The 17,218-nt window shown below is 41.5% G+C and overlaps 3 protein-coding genes across 7 annotated transcripts in view; all 3 read right to left on the minus strand.

The window, feature by feature from the left end:
• Positions 1-1,092: 1,092 nt before the first annotated feature.
• On the minus strand, positions 1,093-12,950 carry LOC140311791 (WD repeat-containing protein 47-like). 2 transcript variants are annotated; one of them, XM_072389327.1, is made up of 17 exons: positions 12,785-12,950; positions 11,648-11,704; positions 11,256-11,446; positions 11,043-11,126; positions 10,520-10,604; positions 9,697-10,005; positions 9,021-9,460; positions 7,899-7,995; positions 6,949-7,121; positions 6,602-6,862; positions 6,411-6,486; positions 6,071-6,228; positions 5,520-5,689; positions 4,536-4,706; positions 4,184-4,315; positions 3,705-3,923; positions 1,093-3,476 (listed from the first exon to the last, which is right to left on the minus strand). In XM_072389327.1, the coding sequence occupies exons 3-17, from the start codon at positions 11,411-11,413 to the stop codon at positions 3,334-3,336; spliced, it is 2,676 nt and encodes an 891-aa protein (XP_072245428.1). In that variant the 5' UTR covers positions 11,414-11,446; positions 11,648-11,704; positions 12,785-12,950; the 3' UTR covers positions 1,093-3,333. The 2 variants fall into 2 exon arrangements, with proteins under 2 accessions (XP_072245428.1, XP_072245429.1); XM_072389328.1 differs by lacking the exon at positions 11,648-11,704.
• Positions 12,951-13,873: 923 nt separating this feature from the next.
• nr5a2 (nuclear receptor subfamily 5, group A, member 2) overlaps positions 13,874-17,218 on the minus strand; it is a 220,539-nt gene continuing 217,194 nt past the window's right edge. The window contains exon 8 of the transcript XR_011916931.1: positions 13,874-14,514. The gene's annotated coding sequence lies outside the window, so the exon portion shown is untranslated. The remainder of the gene's footprint in view (positions 14,515-17,218) is intronic.
• Positions 14,852-17,218, minus strand: part of camsap2a (calmodulin regulated spectrin-associated protein family, member 2a) — a 40,810-nt gene continuing 38,443 nt past the window's right edge. For all 4 annotated transcript variants that reach the window (XM_072389334.1, XM_072389333.1, XM_072389332.1 and 1 more), the window contains 3 exons: positions 16,810-16,925; positions 16,450-16,568; positions 14,852-16,211 (listed from right to left, as the gene is read on the minus strand). In XM_072389334.1, coding sequence (XP_072245435.1) covers positions 15,906-16,211; positions 16,450-16,568; positions 16,810-16,925 — 541 coding nt within the window. In that variant the 3' untranslated portion in view covers positions 14,852-15,905. The remainder of the gene's footprint in view (positions 16,212-16,449; positions 16,569-16,809; positions 16,926-17,218) is intronic.

A 17,218-nucleotide genomic window follows, 5' to 3' on the forward strand; every position in this document is an offset into this window, starting at 1 on the left:
AATTAGTTGTAGCCAGCAAAGCACTTGATCCAAACTGATTTACGACAATAGGCTTGCCCATCAGGCATTTCAAAGCTTTTGTCCACCACTAATTCCTCTCTATACACCACAAACTCTTCCAATACGGAGCAACTGAACTGTCAGCACTGTTGGTCTCTGTCACCCAGCCAGCGAACCGGTGATTTCATTCCCTGATTTTAACACCTAAACGCAGCTCTCAAAACTTGTCAAAATACCACTGCGCATCCAAATTAAATATGTCTCAAATGTGTCTAGTAACAATGATCCTTTTGTGATAAGTAACAACAAATATCAGGGTCCGACGCCCAGTTCGTAAGCTGTGCAGGTCTTTATCATTGTTAGAAAAGTACAGATCCTTAAACTTAATCTTCCCTGTGCCTTTGTAGTTCCTCTTGCTCCCCAAAAACAGCCTCACTGATTTTCTCTTCAAGACCTCAAAGAAAGTCAGATCTTCCTGGTGGGACAATAAATGCAGGTTCTGTGTAAATCCAGGTTATTTTCTGATACCTCTAGTTTGGCTCGTCTCTCTCCAGGGTTGCTGTCGGTGACAGTGTGCCTATCCTTTTTAAACCCTGAACCTCTGGCTCTCATTGTCCGCGGCACAAAAGAGGGAATGATCGAGTGCAGCATGTGAGTGACGGTAAATCCCCCTCTTGCCCTCCTCTTTGCTGTTACCTCCATCCCTCCATCACCCTACTATCTCTACCCTCTTGCACTTGATGGTTCTCCATGTGTAAGGCATGACTTCATTTTTCTCGGGTTTGTCTTCATTGCTTCTGAAAAGAAGGCTGATCGGCCCTGAACCTTGCAGCCACGGTAAATATAATTTGACACTCCATCCTGTCACTGGCTTTTCCAACACCCACAGGTAAGCCATGCCAGTGATGGTGCCAGTGATGGTGCCAGTGATGATGCCAGTATTCTGGACAGGCACAGTCATGCTGTGCTTAAGGACAATAAATGCAGGTTCTGTACATCCGGCCCCTGCAGTCACCTACCATGTGCACTCAATGATGTGCATGCTGCATACATGAATACACAAAGAGCACAGTCTTTCACTTCATATCTTTATTCCATCAGACTGTTCTAAAGTGCCTTGAGATACATATGCATTAAAAAGCAAAACAGGTGCGTGACTGACTCTTTTTGTGTTGTTTTAACAGCTTGAGCCCCGTGAACTCTGTGGTTTCTTTATTTGTGCATAAACGTCATTTAAAGACTACACAGGTGGACACAGACACTGAACATTCCATCAAGAGCCACAGATGAAGTTAAAAAAAAATAAGAGATGCACATTTCGGTAACAGACGACATATTCTCTCGTCTTGCATGAGCCTCTCTCTCTCTCTCTCTCTCTCTCTCTCTCTCTCTCTTGCTGAACAAGGTGAGTATTTAGGTGCTCAGGAAACGTGAGGATGAAATCAGGTGCTTGTTGTTCAAATTAATTCAAAGAAGAAACCCGATTTGCCATTTCCATTTCCATTGTTTAAGTGCATCACTTCAACCTGCTGACATGTCCTATAGCTTCTTTGATAGTTCTGTGTAAGAAATCGATGTTTTTGTTATTCTCAGACTGATTCGCTACATTAATATCAAGCCTACTAGCAGTTGTGTTTGAAAAATTTCAAACTTTTCGTTTATCTACATAAATAGACCTTAAAACATCATCGGATTTTCGCAGAAATGAACAAATAAGACCAAAATGTCTCCCGTGGGAATTTTGAGCCATTGAGGAAAATGAAGTCTGATCTAAACAGGAAAAAATGTTTTATGGACAAAACGGAAGAGAACAAGGCAGAAGCTTCAGAAAATCCGACGATCAGGTCGTAGTTATGCATGAATACAGAAAACTACGCACAGATTTGTAGCACAACCACATACCTCCCTGAACGTTTTCTTTCAGTCTGCATTCATGTTTTGAAAAGCCAGGTTTGTTTTGGAAGCAACAACTTTATGTAACGTTTGCTCATTTTTAACGTTATGAAGAGCTGAACAGACATTTCTTACAGCTGTTCTAAGCTTTGGTTTAACTGTGCTCGTCCTCTAAAATTTCAGCAAATGTAACAGCCATCGGAGTCACCTCATGAACTTGCACATCGATGTGCACATGCCAGAACTGACAAAAGAAAACTTTGTCTTTGTAGTTTAAAACTACGAATTTTTTGTCAAAGACACCTTTACAAATGACTTTCCTGACCACTGAAATGACAAACTTCTACAAATTCTATTATTTGAGCCCTCATATAAAGCAACAACAACTAAAAATCTCCTGATTATACCAGAGAAAGAGACTCTTATTTTCTAAGTGAGCATGAATGTTTTTTTCTCTGCATTAGTGACAATGTTTACAAAATTTACAGTTGACAAGTGACATAAAAAAAAACTAAATTAAAATGCAAATAAATAATCTCTCGATTAAAACATCCCAAAATCTCAATGACCATTACAAAAAGGCACATCATGATATGCATAACTGAACGTGGAGTCCAGTCCTCGCTCCCAGTAGAAACCAGAATAACAGAGTCATGCTTTGATGAATCGAGTTAAAATGCTGATGTTATGTCACACCAAAGCTAAATCTTTCATAAACTGGCCTCATTTTTGTACCACGTTGGGATTATAGCTGACTCAAACGTGCCAGCGGATTGTGAGAGAAGGCTGCAGCTAATTTCAAAGTGTGCTTGCAGTGAACTCGCTCGTGTTTTTTGAGGAAGGTGTTATCTGCCATTTTGTCAACACTTTGCCACTTCATCTGTACACTGTAGTTACAAAAGCCAAAAAGAAAACCACGAAGCAGTTATACAGACACAGACAATATTTTTAAGAGTTTAGTGACATGGATCCCAAACTGAAACGCTAAAATATTACTGTTTCCTCTTTTTTTGGCATATGCTAAATATTCTTATCATTTTCCTCTAACTTCACTTCCAGTTCAACTGTAAAGCCAAGTACACACAGACTTATACAGTATCGTGTTTACTTGCAAACACACACAACCACATACGAACAGTACAAAGTGGCGTTCAAACACACACACACACACACACACACACACACACATCGATATAAACTGTTGTCTTTTAAGTGACTTAATGCCTCTGAATGCCTCAGAATGAATGGCTCTGTCACAGCTTCTATACACACACTTAGCTTTAAACTGAGCATCTTGTTAACAACCCGATGTTCAAGATATGTATGCCTATCAATGCACATATACACACCTTACAGCACTTAGTGATGCCGTGCTGGGAGGTATGTGGACACTGCTCTTGAACTCACTGCTGCTTTTGCTAATAGCAGCATTTTTGACTCTCAGGGGCCCGGAGCCCAGAGGACGACGGTTCGATCGGCAGATGAGGAGAGAAAGGTCCCGTCATGTGGGTGCCACCTGCACTGGATGACCTTGTCCCAGTGCTCTCCGGCCACTGTCTGAGGGAGGGGCTTTGTCAGGTCTCCTGTCGTCAGAGAGAAGAAAAGCGTCTGACAGAGATGGCACAAAGTGCAGTCAAACACCAAACCCTTGGCAGTCTCTGGTAATTGGCATCAAATTAGCAGTTTTTCAAAACAAATGCTCTGATATACAATTCCATTCAAATAATTAATTTACTGTGCATATCTGTACTGAATTATGCACGCCAGGCCCAATCATTTTGTTTCTTTCTCCCCTATAGAAGTGTTGGTACCTTGTAGGTCACTGATGATGATCCTGTTGTCATAGGAGCCAGTGAGGAGATGATGGGCTCCAGATGAGAAGCGCACGGAGCGAATGTCACTGCTGTGGGGGCGGCAAGTCTGGACTATGCGTCCTCCTCTAATGTCATACAACATGCAGGTACTGTCCTCCTGACCAGTGGCCAGCAGACGGCCACTGGGATCCACAGCCACTGACGCGACTGCACTTCCTGTGTGAGACAGAGAAGCAGATATTTAAATATTTCCATGACCTAATGTAACCATGATCTAAAGCCTATCATTATCCCTCACTGTGTAATTTGATACAGGTACAAAATTCAACTTATGGCTGTCAGGACATCTAACAAAATAGCTATTCAAGTTACCAAGCTGTGCTTTAACTACAGTACAAAGGTGATCTGTAACAGTGTGGTATCAGTCATTTGCAGTTGGGTCAGGGCCAGTGCAAGTTTGTCTTGATTCGTCTCACCTGAGCCATGCAGAGTTGTTCCCACCACCCGAACACAGCTAGGCACACGCAAATCCCAGAACCGGACTGTCTTGTCCTGAGAACCTGAGGCGATCATCCAACCTCCCCACGTGTACAGAGTCAGAATATGCCCTGCTCAAAAATAACAGTAATAACAGTGTTATATACATGCCACACACACACATAAATGTAAATATCTATTTATAATAACTATATTAGCCTCTCATAATTGATAGTTTTTGTAAAATATCTTGTGCACCGAGGCTTATTCAGATGGTCTTCTGTAATTGTGAACTGAGTTTCCTCAAAGATGGTTCTTTCACTCGCTTGCAAGTGAAGAACTGGAATATACCCGTGTGTCCACTCAGGGCGTGAAGGCCTTGTCCTCTCTGACAGTCAGTGGTGTAGATGTTACAGTCTCCAGCCCCGGCACTGATCAAGATGGATCCTCCACTCTCAGGGCCCTCCATGAAAGCCAGGTCCCTTATGGTACCATCATGCATGCTGAACTCAAGGTCTGGGCCTTAATCAGAGGTGCACATCAAGGTGGTCAAACAAAGGGTTATTTGAAAGCAATTCACTACCAAGAGATAACCAGCATGTTTCATGTGATTTAATTTTAACAGTCAAATAACAAAACAAAACAAAAAAAAAACACAAAATACTTTTTCTCATTCAAACTATTGCTCCAGCATCTCATTTTCTGTCTGAAAAGTTCAGTTTTAGCTCCTGTCCTTCCCGAGAGGCCCAGTCTGCACTCACTGGTCAGCTGAAACAGTGAACTTTGAGGAAATTGCTCATATTTTGTCTGAGGCATGTCAAAGTAGCCATTAGGGTGGCATTAGGAAAATATGTCCCATGGTGATGCAGCCAAGTTTGGGAAGAAAAACCAAGGGTGCACTAAAATAGTTCAATAAACATCATCTTTTGTCTTTTCCAAAGCAACAAGAATTTGTGACACTCTCCATGGAGTTGAGGATTTTGGAAAAGACAAATGGACTGCAGAGAGATCCCAACTTCACTTTTACCAGGCTATCTTTTACATCCCAAATAGTGTGAGAGTGTCTTGAAAAATGATGCGCTGAATACTGCTGCTTCTTATCATTTCTGGGATGACATAACCTCATAAAAAGGTTATAAAAAAAAAAGAAAAGAAGGCACTAAGGCAACTTTACTTAGAAAGTAGATAAATCAAGCAGCTATTATCATTACTCTGAACTTGGCAAAAAAATAGACAAATAAACAAACAAACACACACATAGATGAACATTAAAGGAGATACTAAAAAAAAAGAAGCTATGTACTCTTATGGAATCTTAAAACTGATTGACTGTACCCGTAGCATTGCAGCTGCCCGCATTGAAAGGCAAGACCTTAACGTATTTATCATTGGAGCCAGTAGCCAACAGCTGTCCACAGTGGCTCCAGGCCACACAGTAGATTGAGCCCTTGTGATGTTTGTTCCTTCTGAAGCGCACCACCGGCTGCTTGACTGCACCAGAACCACTGAGGAAGCAAGCGCATAAGACACGGATTGGAAAACTGCAGAGCGTGACTTTCCCAGCCTAAAACTGGGAGAAAAGCTTATTTTCCTCATTTAGACCAATTAGTCTTCATGTTTCCACAGCGTTGATTTCTGAGACATAAAACCTCTGCCATAAAATGCATTCAACACATCTAATTATTGTGCTTTGACAACAAAAAACAAACAGAAGATGGTTTACTCCATGTGTTTAAAATCTATGAGATGCATAAATCCCAGTGTACATGAGTGAGCACTTACACATCATCCAGCATCTATCAAGTCGCCAGCTATTCTGCAACTATTTAATAAACGCCTCCTATATCTTAAAACATTTCATGGTGGGAACTGTGAATGGTGCCTACTTAGCGGTCAGCGTTTCTGGGTAGGCACAAACTCTCAGGGTTTTTGAGTTGGAGCCGACGGCGTACAGAGCCCCGGAGGGATGGAAGGCCACTGCACGCACCGCCTGTGTGTCCTCCAGCTGGCTCAGCTTCACAAACTGTGTTTTGGACTTCCCGGGCTGCACAATAGCAGAAAGGTCATCCTTAGCATTATGATACGTTTCATTAAGTCGGCAAATTAGATTTTTCATTGAATATAAATTGTAAAGAGGAGGATTCGCTACATTAAGACTTGTCATGTAATTAATTAATGTAAAATTACATTAATTACTCTGTTGGCTTTGTTGATACTTTGCTTTACCTTATGTGTGGCACATGTTGTAGAGGAGCCAGAATCGTCGTGGATAGTAGGACCAGACGCTCTGATTCTTTCAGCACTGATGATGACAATGTAAACACCGATTCAGTTGCATCCTAAACAATAGTTTAAAAACTTTTATCCGATTTTCTGTGAAGTCTGATAACCTGAAGTTATCAGAAGCAAGTTCTTACCTTTGACTGGCAGGAACTGTGGACTCACTGAGTGAAGGCAAACCATGGTTCCCGGAGCTTATTGGATTATTGCTGCTGCTAACCCCATCTGGCTTGTCACTCGACAGCCCTTTATCTGCTGTGTGGCATGTGTTGGTCACTCTTGGGCTGGAGGTGCTATTGTTCTCTGTCAGTCCGTTCCAGTGCTGCCCCAAATGGTTCATCACTTCATCTCCTTTGTGGTCCATACTGACGTTCATCTCCTCCAACCTCTGAATGGATCTAGACAAAAGACGAGATCTCTTATTGCGCTGAGGTTGTGCTTCACTCGACAGCGATGCCTAAATCGTTTCATCTGACTTCCTCACCTGCTGAGAAACGTCTCAGTTAGGTTGTGTTGGGCTCCATCCTGAGGCTTCACTCCTCCTTCCAGCAGCATCTGCTGGTAAAGCTGCCTCTGATGCTGCTTCTGTTCCAGGTGCTGCTGCACGCGAAGCCGCTGCCTGTAATATTCCTGGATGTGCTCTGTGGAGTCACGACGCTGGACAGACACACACACACACAGGCCGTGGCCCAATATGAGCAAATATTGGTTGTAGGAATTGCAGAAGAAATTGTTCAGAAAGCAGATGTTTTAGCTGAGCAGGACCAGGAACTCGGTAGAATATCTTTTACTGCCTGACAAACTTTTTCCAAGAGCAACGACTAACAACCCTTCAGCTCTCAAGGCCGTGTCCTCCATCAATATCCCATAAAAAAAAGTTTTCAAGGCACTACACAGGTTATTCTCCTTTGTGCCTCTCCCCACATTTCACACACACTCACACACACAAAACAAACAATATCTAATCTCAGAGTGCTTTGCTCCTCTGGGATGCATAAATATGAGTGATGATGGAAGCAGTCGGCCATCTTGGATGCAATCACACATCAAACCAGATTATGTGCTTCCAGGCTCCATGATCTCCATCTCCTACACTGAGACAGGGGGGCAGTGGGGTGTAAGTACCCCATGGTCAGCTCGAACAGAGATTTAGGCAAGATTTACGACATGGTAAAAGTACTAAAGCCAGGCAGTTCAGGGATTCAGGGGAATTAATAGTATGTCCCTTAAATCAGCAATAATGACTCGAGACATCTGAAGAAAAAAATAAAAAACACAGATCCCTCCTTCACCTGAAAACATTCAGCCACAGATTCAAACAGTCTCATTTACACCAAAGATAACATAGGATGACCCTTGATAGATCAACGGTCTCTTTAAGGTCTAAACTGCACAAACTATAAAACATGATTCATGGCCTGCCGTTCATATCACCTCATGTGTTTCTGAACTGCAGGGTGGCCCGCCATCTTTCCCAGGAGTTAAAGGGGTACGTGTTGCGTTGGGCCCATCCAGCCCCTGTGGGTGCTTCCTGCAGACAGGAAAACATATAAAATTACTGTGTGGCAGTCCATTTGAGCAGATTTCAGGGGGCATAAAAAAAAAAGTAATTAAGCGTTTCACAAAGGTGCAAATTGGTCAAATAACAAAGCCATAGCACATCGATACAATGAAATAAAAAGCAGTATATTCAATAAACAGAGTCTACTGGTTGTACTCTTTAGCTGTATCCAGCAGGTGGCGACAGAGAGAAACTAACAACATCTTGTTTGCAGTTTTCTATTTGAGATCACACTGTAAAGCAAACTTGTCAGCGTCTCTTGAACAGAATGAGCTGGTGGACTTAACCATTGTGCCTTATTTCCTTAGCTTTTATTTTATTTCTTTAAATCTAACAACGAGAAGCTGCAGTTTGAGGACATTCAACAGCAGTGAACCTGATGATGAAACGGTGATTGAGAACATGACTAAGGTCATAACACACACAAATCTAGATCTGTGTCTGTGTAGTGGATGAATTGACCATGTGGACCCTGCTAAAATCATACCTATGCTGTCAAACATCTCCCGTTTCCACACAGGAAAATTATCTTTAATTCAAAGCCTTCTTTTAGAATGCTTTATGGCAGGATGTCATCACATCCATCAAGCTACACGTGTATCAAGTGCTGTGTGCAGCAATGTTAATAGATAATGCATTACAAGTGTTTTAAGGTAGGGCTAATGGGATTAATGGTGCTATGGATGGAGTCATACAGGAACATCTAGATGCACAGCTGAGTAAGACAGCTCCGGATGAGGAAAAACAAAGATTATTCAACATACATCGAACATATATACATTTTAGAATAAATACAAACTATTCTGTCGGAATTACAAACTTTAAAACATCACTATATGTTTTTTATACATATCTAAAAAAAGAACAAAAACAAAACAAACATTTTAAATCAAATTGAAATAACTTAAAGTCATGGATAATGGTTTGCACTGTATCATACCATTTAATTTCCCATGTACTATGACACTTGTCTTACACAGTATTCTGGAACCCACCTCTCAGGTGAATCATCCTGGTGATGTACGTTGTTCTCCACTAGACTCCGGCTGAGATTAGACTTTATGTTGGCCTCCATGCCTCTCTTGTCCTGTGCTGCCAGACCATAGGACAGACCGTCCAGCGCGGGGTTAAGGGATCTGGACATGTAGGTGTCAGCTGAATGAGGTCGCTGACGAAAGGGTGAGGTGGGGCAGGGGGAGAGACGGTTGATTAATGGAGTGAGGAGGTCAGCATGTCCAGCCTTGCTGGGCTTCACCAGGCGGTCTGTGTGGATGTTCAGGGTCTTCTGCTGGAAGGCGCAGGTGAAGGCAGTTGAGGAGAGGTTCTGCAGCCAGGAGAGCAAAGACAAATCCAGCTCATCGCAGCCGTTCCCGCACAGCAAATCCAAGCCGAGCAACACTTCACCCTCGCTGATCTCCTCCTCTGTAGCTTTACTCTAGAAAACACAAACGTGCATTAGATTTGTCCTGTTTAATAACTTCTGTACACCACGTCATACAACTTGATTCAGTTTTGCACCAGAAAACAATGCGTTATCTTATAAGATGACAATGGATTTTCGAGCATTTCTTCCAATTTGGAGAGGTAGCATGAGCTTTGAGCACCGAACCTTTAGCATTGTTTAACTTATTTTACACTGTAACCCTTTAAATCTTCAGAGTATTACTATACCTGACAGAACTCAACGCAGCATTCATAAAGGATCCCTTTGATGAGGAGTTGGAAGAGGCGGTTCCCGCTCGCCCTGAAGCCTGCCTCACTCAGCTTCCTGTCTGCGGGGATGAACTCAGCTACCATCGCACAGGCCTCCTCGAAGCAGTGGACACGAGCTGTGCTCGGGTTCCAGTCTTTGAACTCTGCGTGGTGGGTGAGGCGAGGTAAGGTGAGCAGGAGACACAACTTGCTATAGTCTTCCTTGGTCGGGCAGAAGTCCTCCAGACAGTGGAGACACTTGACTGCCTCTTGCATGGTGAGCTCCAGCTGCAGATGGCAGGAAATTCAGGGAAAGGTGAGGCTGACGATGTGATTATATTGACGTATTTAGCAGCTAAGTTCAGGATGTTCAGGAGTTCAGGATCAAGGATGGCATTTTCTGTCCCGTACAAGTTCCATCTGACAGAACACACTGCTCCTGAAATGCCTAATTTGTTACAGAGACTTTTCAAAGGGTGGCCATGAACATTAGAGCGTGTACGCTCCAAAATAAAATGATAAACCAGTAACTGAGCATAATTTGGTCTCTTTATGCAGTCAAACGATCTGACAATTTGATCACTTTGTGTAAGCAGCGAGGGACTTTTACGCTTCATGAAAGCCATTAAAAGCTTTCACACTCTCCAAAAAGTAGAAAATTCTGGGAAAATCTGAATCTGAAAACTATTATCAATTCTATAGAGTTGCTTCACCAGTGGATCATATGGATCAGTGGATTATCTCTCTGGGATAAGTCAAGTTTATGAGCTGTACAAGTTAATTAAACATTAAACATCCATACGTTATGAGGATCTTCAGCAGCTGACATGGCGTTATTTACGCACAAAACTTCCAGAAACTTCTGCTTCAGGATGATGTAACGAAACCTAGAAACACAAATTTAAGCATTAGGAAGTGCATTCTGATGATTAATAGGGGCGACCATAACAATTTTATTGAGTTTAAAATGTTCCCCATGTGCTCAGAGTGGCAGGTAAGGAACAGGACACCAGTATGATGACATAATCATGCTGCTACGGTACTGGAACTTGACCCAGTTTAGTCCCTGAGGCTACCAACCCTCTGCTTTACAGGCAAAGTCAGTGTGGAAGTGAAGGGACCTAATACAATATCTGCAACTAATATAACGTTTGAAGAGTAGATAACACAAACTCAGTAAGCCTCAGTTTCAGATAGGCCAGCTTTCTCTTCATAATTGCCAATCAGAAAATCCCTCCTGTCTTTAAACATCTTCTACTTTCTACTTCCACACATTAGTGAGTAAAGCGCAGATGGGAATCATGCAAATACAACTCCTCCCTGACCTTTTCTTGTCAAACTTGTCCATTCCTTCTAAAGGCTGAATGAACTGCATCACCTCCTCCCACTGGCCGTCCAAAATGAGTTGCCTGTTGAAAGTAACCGAAAAGCAACCATCAGCAACAGTCGGCCCCATCACACCTGCAAACACAATGCTTCGAAGGCTGATGCACATTGTAAAAACTCCTCTTGCATATCGTACGAGTGTGCAGTCATACCTGAGAAAGAGCATGTCATCGGAGTAGAGTCCGTTAATAACACCGCTCTCTTTCTCCAAGGCCAGCATGCTGATGTGCAGCCTCCTGGAGTTGAGGAAGTCCAGTATGAGCTTGATCACCTCCACCTCCTTGATGTTGATGGTCTCCTCTGCCGTCATGATTACAGACGTGTTGTGGCAGCTTGTAGCTGACTGGAAAACAGAAAGGGAGAAGCAGACAGGCAAAGTTGTATTAAAAGAGGGAAAAAAAGGCTTTTGACCTAAATCAAAAGGTTTATTATATTCAGTGTATAACAAGGCTATTTTAATTTTCTTTTACTTATTGTCAGCAGTTTTAGGAATTCCAATCAAGTCTATTAAACATCTAGACTTAAGGCTTAAATCATTATTTACATGTATGCCGTTGCTGCCTGACCCAAGGTTTTTGCACTTCAAAGTTGTTCACATAATCTGCGGGGGAGGAAATAAGGAGAACAGACATAAATATACACCTTGGATAGGTTTTTCCAGTCTTCTCTCCCACCCTTTCAAGCCATTTTACTGACACCGTATGTTGACAAATGGCTTTTTAAGAAAATATATGCTCGATTTGAATTTGAGCTAAATATATATGCTCAAATTCAAATTAATAAATAAGTGGGTCATACGTATATAATGAAACATTAGAATGTGCTTTTGTACTATTTCCAGTCAAATAGAGTTTGAGTGATTTGCAGATCATTGCAAAATTACAGGAAATTAGGCAGAATGTAGGTACTTATTAAGCAATCCAAACAGTGTAGTGTGTGTAGGCATGAGGGACTAAATAAATAAGGATGAGCAGTGATGGTGCACAAACACCTAACAGTTAGTAATCAATGCTAATGATGCAAACACTGACGAACGTTTGTCACATAACTCTTTTTATTGCACACCGTGCCCAGTGGCTCACTCACTGAAACTCATATACAAAAGTATTCCCTTCTTCTTCTTCTTTTTTTCTTTCTTTTTAATACATTTATTGAGAAATAAAGTTAGGAACAATTTCAAGCAATAAATAGATTCCAGGCTTTGGCATACATAGGATACAGGATACAAGGGAATGCCTAAAAATGCAGTTGTTTAGGACAGGTATATTAATGGTTAAACACTGCAACCTCACACAGGCAGTTACAGCGAGACATTAAGGGGTCGTCACTGTGCACGGTGTACTCGTGAAAAGCTGAGAGAGCAGTGATGCCTCCGGGTGGCAGCTGGCGACACCGCCTTGTCCCCCGCCTGCACAAAAAAAAAAAAAAAAAGAAAAAAGAAAAAAAAAGAACAATGCTGCAGCTTTGGTCCTGGATGTGGCAGCGGGTCTGCGGCCCAAATGTGACGGGCTCAGCACTTTATCTGCACCCAGACACACCTTGTTTGCACGAGCATGACATCACTTAACGTTCACTTGCACGCAAAGCAGCTAACTCGACACATCCAGGACAAGCAGTGACAGCCATATAAATTTCCCCGCAGAAGACCACACCGCAGGCTCAATCTGTACCAGCTCCTCACCTGTCAGTTTGCGCCAACGACACGCCGCATTAGAGCCGCTCCTCTCCCTCTGCGGACTCTGAATTTAACACAAAGAGGGGGACAGGCAGGTGTTTGAATGCTGAAATCTTATTTTTCCAGAAGGCTCCCCTCTGCCTTGTTTCTTGTACACAGCTCGCGGTTGCCATGCGGACGCACACGCAAACCACCAATCAACTGAAACGATGACGCCCCGTGGCCACACCCACAATCCACCGCGGACGTGAAAACTTTTAAAGGAAATCCAAAAAACACAGAAGCAGTAGTTTGACCCTGTGATGACACCATTGTTGTGGTGGTCAGGCCCTCGCTGTATGTGCCTGAGATTGATTTTAGAAACTGCTAAACTGACCTGTAGTTAATCTGTATTTTTTTTTTACCTCTTTTGGGAATTTGTGTCTCTAAGCTATGCTAATTTGAACTAATATAGGCATATATTGCTAATATAGCTAGCTCTGTTATACGAGATAAAACGTATTGTTGTGAATCAGAAAACTGTCAATAGAAATATTAAAAAGTCTAGTTCCATTAACTCAAGTCAAATCGTTCAAAATGAAAATTTCCCTTGCTAATTTTAGGCCACTGCAATGATATGCTGTGCTGAATGGGTAAGAATTTGACAGAAAAAAACCCAAAACATTTTCTCTTTAGTTGAAAACCTGTACTGCAGATAAGAGGTCGTAGAGAGCGCCAAAACATCTATTTGTACATCCAGGATAGTGTACGCCTTGAAAAGATTTACTGAGTTCAAATTCAATGCTGGGTGTCTAAAATGTTTTTCTCTGTCAAATTAAAGAAGACTGCAACAAAAATGCAGTGTGGATTGGACTGATTCTAATTCTCATTTGAAACAGTCGTGCCAAAATACGCGATCGACAACAGGAAGAAAGAGAGAATATCTACAAAAATGTGTTCAATTCCACAAAAACAAAACCTTCATGATGATAGCTATTTGTCTTCGTACATCCTCTTTTTCCAAAAAAAAAAAAAAAAAAGGCTTTTAAAATTTTTATTTATGGTCTTTTTTTAATCATATATTTTGTTAAAGATACAAAAAAAATCCACATGAAAGATGAGGCCATGCTTAAGTTTATTAAACATAAAACCAAAAGGAAAACAAACCAAAATGAGACTACATGTTCTGCGTTATGTTGAAAGAATGGACAGCATCTGACAAAGGAATCAGGATGAATAGGCAACTTACATGAACATAGTGTACAGTATTATTACACATTAAATTATCTTTTTTCCCTGGACTTAAACAGCAAAGAGCAGGCGGACAGAGCTTTCTGTAGAGTTTCTTTCAATGATCAGAAATGGAGAACATCTCTCTATTATACTAAATTACATTTTCAAAAATGTGAACATGCTCATTTTTGGTCATAAATGTCCCTCCTTTTTGAAACAACATACGATCGTGTAAAAACGGTGTTGATTTCACATTCGGTAGCAGAGGACACACAATACTGACGTAAATGAAACCTGATGGCAAGTCTCTACCCGTAAGCAGCAATTAGGATCCACCGGTGCAATTCTGGGTTTCATTATAGGGTGAATTGGTACTAGTGATAGAAATAAATTGGTAGTGAAGGATATCAAACAAAATTGCTGACCTAAGAGATGTTGACTTTGAAGGTGACAGATAAAAGCACTGCCAATCTGCAAGTACACGCGCTTTAAGATTTGTTTCCGTAAAAAAAAACAAAAAACCACTTATGTGGTGATGGAGAAAAAATTATCTCAGCCTGGAATCTAGTGTATGCACTATACTTACGACATGTTAGTTCTTTGTGGAAGTGCCCTATAGTTTAATGAGTGGAGACATTATTAGGATACTTTTCAGCAGGAATCTTAAATCGAATACTGTTTAAATACCAGTACAATTTAACTCACTGGTCAATATAAAGAGCAATACGCCACATGTGTCACTGGTCTTTGGATTTTAGTCATATTTTTCATACCAGCGATTGGAAGTGTGATTATACATTATTTTCATATACTGCTAAGACCTTTGATGGTGCTGTTGGCAACATTTTTTAATAATAAAAATAACACTGAGTTGTTTAATTTGTTCACAAACCTGCTGTGAACCAGCAGCACAATGTTCTTCTACAATGGCTCTCAACATTTTCAGCTGAGTCAGTCCAAACAAATCTGGGGGTTAATTCTGCCTCCAACTAACCGTTTAGCTTCATTACAAACACCTTTCGTATATTCAAAGGAAAAGTAAGTTATCACAACAGTTACAAACATGACATGATGCTTGTATTTTAGAAATATATTTATCACACATTCTTCATCAGAGTGAGTCATCTGCAGGTGGCCTGACCCACATGTTGAGAACCTGTGATTTGTAGGTATCTCCTGCATTCTTCAAAAATCACCTTTCTAAAAAAAAAAGGGTAGTGAAAAAGCTGAAACCGCTTGGCTTTGTTGAGCTGAACTCACACGTACTGTGTGGCTAAAACTAGCTGTATGCAATTCCTGGTTTTTTTTTTTGGCCCTTTTAAGTCTTACGTAACTTAATATACAAACAGTTTTACCCACAGAGATGAAGAAAAAAACGCTTTCCAGCAAATACAAAAAAAAAAAAAAGAGCAAGCTTCTGCTTTACAAACATTGCACTCACACACAAACATAAAATGCGCATAAGGCCACACACATCCAACAGGATAATGCTAACAAAATCATTCTGTACATGGATTAAAAACTTTCAGTGCTTCAGTGTAACAAGTAAGATGTCCTAGCATTCATAGTGTCTCTTTTTTTTGACGTTTGGCACATAGGAAACAAACAAACAAACTCACACATGCCTTCATAAGTTAACTCAATTGTGACAATCTCTAAAAGGACAAGCGATGACGTCATTCTTCAACAGTGTCATACATTCCAGTTCATTAACTTTTAAGTCCTGTAACATCCAGTATGGTGTATGCAGGATAAACAAGGACAGGATTGTATTGAGAGGAGAAACCAACATTAAAAAAGACAAATATGCATTCATCTAACTGGCATTGCAGGTGTTTGAATCTTCATGGATATGTACAGTGAAGTGCAAATTGACATGTATTTGGGAAGGAGGGCTGGGGGGTATCAAGTTCCATTAAGACTGCACAGGCACTACTTTTTTAGGGGTGGCTGGCTTCTTGGTTTGCCACAGGTGGTTGTGGATGGTGACTGCATCCACGCTGGCTGACATGGTCTTCGCTGGTATCTGACTGAACTGCTTCTTGTCTGAGTTGTACTTGTAGAGCCCATCTATCATCTTGCGCGTGATGCTTTTGGGGCCGAAGCCCGTGAGCTTGTTGATCTCCTCTGTTTCCGGGCAGTAAGTGTAGAGAGAGCGAAACTGGCAGCCGGCATCTCGGAACAAAACCAAGAAGTTGTTGGCCCCTGATTTTTCCATCTCCTGTTAAGATCAAGGAAACAAAAATAATTAGATATCAAAGAAGCATATGCTTTGGGAATCTTAAAACACTGCCACTTTATATTTTAAAACGTGCTCATATATGTACTATTTCTGTGCTTTTATCATAAAAACATTACAACAAACTGGAATACTATTTAGGACATCATTTAAATAGTGTTCATCATCATCCCAGCTGCATTATTGCATGAACCAGTCAGAAAATGCTCCATGTTGTTACCTCCAGGATCTTGTTCTTTTGCGCCTCATTGACCTTGCCTGCGAGGCAGCAGTGGGCCAGAGCATTTTGGATAATGTGCTTGTTAGACTTGGCACTGGGCTCCTTGTACAGCTTTGGTCCTGAATGAAAACAGAGCAGAGAACATCAGGAGGAGATTGTTGCTGTAGCAACCACTCCAGCTACAGCACCAAAAGACCATTCATGCATATTTTTGCTCTCTTTTGATAAATCATGTATGAAGATTTCTGGGTGTCATCAGTTAGTCTGACAAAAGGAATGCGAGCAATGAGTGCACAAGTACAAATACCTGCCAGGTGAAACGTTCATGGAGTAAACATGATTTGCATCAAGCTGACTCACCAGTATACTCTGCGTTGGATGTAACAGATGAGGTGGTGGATCCGTTTTCCCAGTCCTTTTCTCCATTCTTGCTGCTGGAGCGACTCGGTGACAGGAAGCCATCTGCAGAGTCGGGCCTAAAAAACACAGATGGACTTTTAGCTCTGTGAGCTGATCCTGAAAACTCAGCAAGGCAGAGTGCAGGAGGTGCGGGGCTGTTCCTTGGTTTGATTATCAAAAGCAGGGACTTGTCTTGACATTCTTACAGTAACCAGTAAGGCAGCAAAGCTTGCAAGCACAGGCAGCAAGTGCAGTGTGGTGCATGTCAGGTCAAGAAAAGAGGCCAATCAAAAATAGTGCATCACTTGGCTTACACTTGCTCTTTTATACTGAGAGTGGAAGAGCAATCATTCGCACTGGCACATGTACA

The sequence above is a fragment of the Leuresthes tenuis genome, unplaced genomic scaffold (genome assembly GCF_036924035.1).
Source record: "Leuresthes tenuis unplaced genomic scaffold, fLeuTen1.0.hap1 SCAF_7, whole genome shotgun sequence".
NCBI classification, from domain to species: domain Eukaryota; kingdom Metazoa; phylum Chordata; class Actinopteri; order Atheriniformes; family Atherinopsidae; genus Leuresthes; species Leuresthes tenuis.